Source organism: Camellia sinensis, chromosome 12 (assembly GCF_055761805.1).
Source record: "Camellia sinensis isolate YWXY chromosome 12, ASM5576180v1, whole genome shotgun sequence".
Taxonomy (NCBI): Eukaryota; Viridiplantae; Streptophyta; class Magnoliopsida; order Ericales; family Theaceae; genus Camellia; species Camellia sinensis.
Genome location: NC_138972.1, coordinates 127,315,018 through 127,321,413, shown reverse-complemented (window position 1 = coordinate 127,321,413; position 6,396 = coordinate 127,315,018). Strand labels below are relative to the sequence as shown.

At 44.2% G+C, this 6,396-nt stretch overlaps 1 protein-coding gene across 1 annotated transcript; it reads right to left on the bottom strand.

Annotated features, from left to right (window-relative positions):
* Positions 1 to 1,043: 1,043 nt before the first annotated feature.
* Positions 1,044 to 1,547, bottom strand: LOC145803863 (uncharacterized). The gene has a single exon (XM_082897243.1). The coding sequence runs from the start codon at positions 1,545 to 1,547 to the stop codon at positions 1,044 to 1,046; it is 504 nt and encodes a 167-aa protein (XP_082753369.1).
* Positions 1,548 to 6,396: the final 4,849 nt, after the last annotated feature.

Sequence of the window (6,396 nt, the reverse complement as noted above, 5' to 3'; positions counted from 1 at the left end):
CCCCACCCAGCATCTACCCACTCTAATGCTGTTGGGCAATCATCATCAGGGAAAATGCGTCGCCCTCAGACCTTTGGTCACTCTGTCAGTCTCCCTCCAGTGATTGAAGCTAGCGACGGTGTGAGAGAGTCCCCTCGGTCCTTAGAGAAAGTTTCTTTTTTAAGTTATTGGGTCTCCTATGAAGCTGCTCCCACTCTTGCTCGTGTCCAGGCGTTGCACCTCAGTACCTTTACTGCTTTTAACGTTCCTAGATCTATGGTGCAGATAGCACTGCTGGAGTCACTTGCTAGCTTTATTCGTGACCTTGTTACTAAGAAAATTCTGACAACCCCCAGCAAGTTCGTGGAAAGTGCTGAGGCCAACCTAAGCGGCTTTGAGAGTAACGGTTTGGACAGATCGTGGATGAGGGATAGACTTCAGGCAGTCGATGGTTTCCTTGAGAATACAGACAATGTGGCGATGATTGCGTCCTTGGAGGAGACTATCAAGAAGTGTGAGGGTGTCTTGGAGCAGCATCGGCAAAACCTGGCTCGGTTCAAAGAGAAAGACTTTGCGTTGGTTGCCCAGCTACCTTAAGATGTGACCCTGATGGACTCCCTTTTGAAGGGTTTGATTTGATGTGCCTGTGACTTTGTTTTGATTTCCTCCATTTTCTTTTCTTTATTTTGTTGTTTCATTGCACCTACGGCACCTTTTCTTTTCTTCTTCTCTGTCACAACTTCTTTTCAAACATTGTAATCATGTTTTGGAAGTTTGACTTTAATGAAAAGTGTGGATGTTTTGAAGTACTTTGAAATTCATTTCTTCGCCCTCCTTATATTGCTTTTATACAGTTTCTAAAGATAAGCAAAACTCTTATAGTGAACAAACTTCATCATGACTAAGCTTTTACAAGGATAAAATTTCACTAAGTATGGAAAACTTTCCTCACACTAAGTGTATATGAGAGTAACAGGTTTAGTAAGTGTATGACATTTTCTTTACATTTTGCTTTAGAAATATTAACAAAGAAACTTACAACTCTTTTTCCTGGACAAAATAAATTAAGGAAAATATTCTTTGACATACTTGGCGTTGATAGGGCCAGTTCTGAACCCATCATCTACTCTTGTTAACTTGAAGTACCCGCTGCTACTTGTCTTAGTAACTTTGTAGGGGCCTTCCCATCTGGATGAGAACTTGGGGATTGGTTGCCCCCGCATGATTGCGTCCACTGTCTTCCAGACCAAGTCCTCCTCATTGAACCTCCTGTGTTGAACAGATTGACTGTAGGCGCGAGTTATGGATTGATGATACTTTTCCATTGCCCGTGAGGCCCGATCTCTTCTTTCTTCAGCTGCCTCTATGTCGTTCTTTCTGCTGTTTGGAACGAAGTGTGTTGACATAGCCATTCTTGTTGAGGGTACTGCTAACTCAACTGGTAACACAATTTTAGACCCATATACTAGGAAAAATGAGGTTGCCTGAGTTAGTTTCCTCTTTGACGTTCTATACGCCCATAGTGCTACGGGAAGTTGTTCAGACCATGTGCCCCCTGCTTTATCCATCATTTTACTCAGTATTTGGATGAGGGTTTTGTTGTCGCCTCAGCTTGTCTGTTCCCTTGGGGATAGTATGGACTAGACTTGTGGTGCTTGATCTGGTAAGCATCCAGTAGTCTTCCTACGTGGCGATTTACAAAAGGAGTTCCATTGTCAGATAACATCACCTTAGGTATGCCAAACCTACAAATTATGTTTTCTTTGATGAAGTTGGCCACTCCTGCCCCATCTGCTTTCCTCATCGGTATAGCCTCTACCCACTTGGTGTTAACTTCAGTCGTTGCAAGTATCCATCTGTGGCCTTTATGGAACCTACCAGGTCAAATGCCCAAGTATGAAACAGGTAAGGAGTCTTGATGTTGTGCAGTTCAACCCCGGGTGCATGTATCAAGTTCCTGAACTTCTGGTAGGATTGGCATCTTCTTACAAAGTTTTTAGTATCTTCTTCCATTATCGTCCAGTAGTAGCCGAGGTGAATAAGATGTCCATTTAATTGTTGCCCTCCTTGATGCTCCGTCTTGTGGGCTTCCTTCAATACCTCATTTGTCTCGTCTTTTGATAAACACGCCAAAGGTTCCCCTTCAAAGCTTCTTAGGTACAGCTTGCCTTGGTCAAGGAAGAAGCGGAAGACCCGCCTCCTAACTCTGATTGTATCGGCTTTGTTCTCAGGCAGTGTGCCATTTCCAAGGTAGTCAACATATGGCTACCTCCATTCTTCACTGCTCAAGAAATGGGCTTCCTCTACCTTAGGATGGGACTGACACTTTACACGTTGCCTCTGCGACTCAGTACTTTCCTTCTCCATCTCAGGCTAGTAACACCCTTACCTCTGTATCCGTCAGTATAGATTAATATCTCCATCTCCACAAGCCTTAGCATGGATCTGCTTAAGTCTGTAAGTTGCTTCTTATCTGCCGACGTACCTTGCCAGTAGGTTGTTAGGACCGTGAAAATACAACTCTCCTCTGAGGAGCAGAAATGATGTAACTTCTGCTGGTCTAATTGTTCCCTGGCCTGTTTCCAACTGCTGGATTATATATGTTTTCCACCCCTCAGCATCTTGCTCTGTATGTTCTTCGACTAGCACTGCTGGTGTTGTTATTTTCTCGATGACGATGGCTATACTATCATCTGGTATATCCACCTTTGCCCCCAATGTAGCCAAGGCATCGAGGAAACGGTTGTGTGTTCGAGGAGTATGCTAGATTTGGACATCATCAAACTAAGTGAGCAACCTTTGAACCACGGAGCGGTATGGGGCCAACAAAGGCTCCTTCAATGCGAAATCACCCATTATTTGCTTGACAGCTTGGAGTCGCCCCAAATTTTTAACTTGCGGAGGCCTTTCTTTTGGGCAGCAATTAGACCTAGTATCAACGCCTCATATTCAGCCTTGTAGTTTGAACATTCAAAGTCAAGCTTATATGATAGATGAAACTTCTCTCCTTCTTAACTAGTTAGTTTTATGCTAGCTCCACCTTTCCCAGCTCTAGAAGCTCTATCAAATTTTAAGTCCTAATAAGTCTTAACTGCAGCTGTTGAGACATAGACCTCACTTGGTAGAGCTACCTCTGTAGGTTCATGTTTACCAGATGGGAATTGGGCCAGTAAGTCTACAAGTGCTTCGCTCTTAATAGCCTTGGGAGTAACACAAGTGATGTCATATTCTGCTAGAGCCAAAAGCCATCTTGTCATTCTTCCAGTCAGAGCAGGCTTACTTAGCAAGTAGTGGATTGGATCACTTCGAGTCACAACCTGGATCGGGTGTGCCAAAAAATAATGGCGCAACTTTTGCGCTGTGAAGATTAACGCTAAATAATGCCTCTCGATTGGGGTATATTGCGACTCGGCACCATTGACCTTGCGATTGATATAATAAATTGGCTTCTCAATGCCATCTATGTCTTGGACAAGTAGAGCTCCAATAGACCAAGGTGTATAGGTCAGGTACAGTAGCAGAGGCTTTTCGGGTTATGGGGAAATCATTGTAAGTGGAGACGCAAGTGCTTTCTTCACCATATCAAATGCCCGTTGGTGTTCTTGCAACCATTCAAACTTGTGATTCCCTTTCAGTAGTGTCCCAAAGGAAAAGGTTATCTCAGCAAGGGCTGGAATGAACCTCCTGAGGTATGACACTTTACCTTTTGAGAGTGTGGTGGTGGCATCTCCATGATTGACTTGATCTTATCCCCATCTACTTCGATCCCGATCCCCCGCTGGTGTACTAGAAAGCCAAGGAAGTTGCCAGTAGTAACTTCAAAGGCACACTTGAGAGAGGGTTCATGTTTAGGCAAAATTTGCGGCAACGCTGAAAAACTTTTTCCAAGTCGCAGAGGTGTCGGTTTGCCTCAGTAGACTTGACCACCAAATCATCCACATATACTTCCACTTCATACTGTAGTCATAGCCTGTTGGTAGGTTGCCCCCGCATTTTTCAAACCGAAGGGCATCACCGTGTAGAAAAAATTTCCCAAGGGTGTTATGCAAGCCATCTTTTATGCATCTTCTGGTGCCATTTTGATCTGGTTATAACCACTGAACCCATCCATGAAGGAGAACATCTGATGGCTCGCAGTAGAATCGACAATTGTGTCAACATGGGGCAATGAAAACACATCTTTTGGACAGGTCTTATTCAGGTCGCGAAAGTCTATGCAAACCCTGCTCTGACCGTTCTTCTTTTGTAGAGGCACAATATTTGCCAGCCAAGTTGGGTACTGTATAGGCTCGATGAATTTGGCCCTCTATAACTTTTCTACCTCCGCCTTAATTTTTGCTTCAAGATTAGGGTGAGACTTTCAAACATGCTGCTTGATTGGTTTAGAGTTGGGAAAAGTGTCCAAACGATGAGTGACAAGGGATGGGTCAAGACCAGGCATCTCGTCGTATGTCCAAGCAAAGACGTCACTGTACCACTTCAATAATGTTATCAATTCTACCTTAGCTGCTAGAGCCATTGTAGCACTGATAAACACGGGCTTGCTCTGCCCTAGTAAGTCGCTAAGGTTGACTTCAGCAAGTACCTCCTGCTGTGGTTTGGGTCTATCTTGCATGCATTCAGAGACGAGCTCAGGCATCTCCATTAGCCCTTCTTGGGACTCATCACCATCACATTTGTTTGCCTTGGGACCATCCTCCCAAGGTATGAAGTCTGGCCCCCAAGACTGTCAGAGGTAGTAAACTGTTTTACTGATCTCGTGCGTCTTAACAATCTTAGGCAGAGGACTTATGGATTTGCTGCTTCTTTTTTGCCCATTATTTTCTGGAGCAGCCTCTGCATCCTGAATGTCTTCCCACTTTGGCAATTTTACCCTTGTAACTTTTCTAGTCCTTGGAGTTTCATCCGTTGACAGCTCAGTAAAAAAAACTGCATCAAAACAGTGTGCCTCTTCTACTCCAAATGGCTTTTAAGACGTATTTATGGTTACTGTGCGCTTTCCCAACTTTGCCTTGACGCATTGGTGATAACTTTACGGGATAGCCCCATATCGGTGCACCCAAGCTCTGCCAAGTATCATATGGTAATTTGTGTCCGCTTCAATCACATGGAACTTAGTGGCGGAGCGGATCTTGCCAACTACTAAGTCCACTACAATATGGCCCTTAGTAACCTTTTTCTCACCACCAAATCCCATTATAGTGATGGGTTGGCGAACCATCCTAGACTCTGGGATACCAGCCTTTGCAAAGGTGTCAGTAGTAATGATGTTTATGGACGCCCCACCATCAAGGAGAGCATGCTTGAACTCTACATCATTGATGTAAGCTGTGACAAAAAGAGAACGGTTTTGAGGAAATGGGTATGCTCAGTCTACTCCTGAAAAAGTAATGGCCCCATAATCTTCCTGGATGCGCTGAGGCACATACTCTATAACCTCAGCAACTTCATCATAGTGCATTTCGGAAATGTCAATGAGGGCCTTTGTTGTTTCTAACCTGGCGGCTTAGCTCAGTTCCAGCTGGTCAAAGAAGGTGCGAAACTTAATAAAGTTTGCAAGGCCTAAACATGAGTATCCTCTGTAAATTTTGCCTCTACAAGTACTGTCTCAGGGAGCTGGCCACTAGTGATTTCTTCTAATTCATCATAGTAGGACGCCATGTACACTTGATCGCGCACGGGCCCAAGGTACCCAATCATATGTACATTCTTCACATTCTTTTTGTGGTTAGGATAAGGGTGCTTCCTTACATCGCAATTACCAGTATCTTTGAACGTTAGCTTATTTACATCAGCTTTCTTCTTGAAGATGCTTTTCAAAGTCCAACAGTCCCTAGTAGAGTGTCTAGTGGTTCTATGATAGACACAATAATCTGGGCTTTCTTTGTCCTTCTTGGTTAGAGGGACATCAACCGGAGGCAAAGTAAGTTCACTATCAACTACCCATTCTTTAACCAAGGCCTTAACATTCTCAAGGCTGCAAGGATATGGATTTCTGTCCTCATAACTCTTTCTCTTTCGAGAGGACGACGCCTCCCCTTGCGAGTAACTCCCTCTTGTAGAGGTTACCGTAGCAACTCTGCTACTGCGAGGGTAGCAGTGGCTGTCATGAGATCTGTGCAAAGGACCAGTGGTACTGAGGTTCCTAGCTGCCTCAATTAAGGCAGATTATGGTTCACCAAGAAAATTTTGTAGTCACGTATGGCACCCTTCACACATATGCTGACTAAGTGGACTTCATCCACTGGTTCATGACAGTCAATAGCCTTATCTTGGAACCGCTTAACATAGTCCAGTATATCTTCGCTTTCTTTTTGGACATCTCGCCCAAGTGTGAGGGTTGTAACTTTCTCTTGGACTTGGAAGAACTTCGTGTGGAACTGGTTCCCCATCTCCTCCCAACTCTTGATCAAGTTG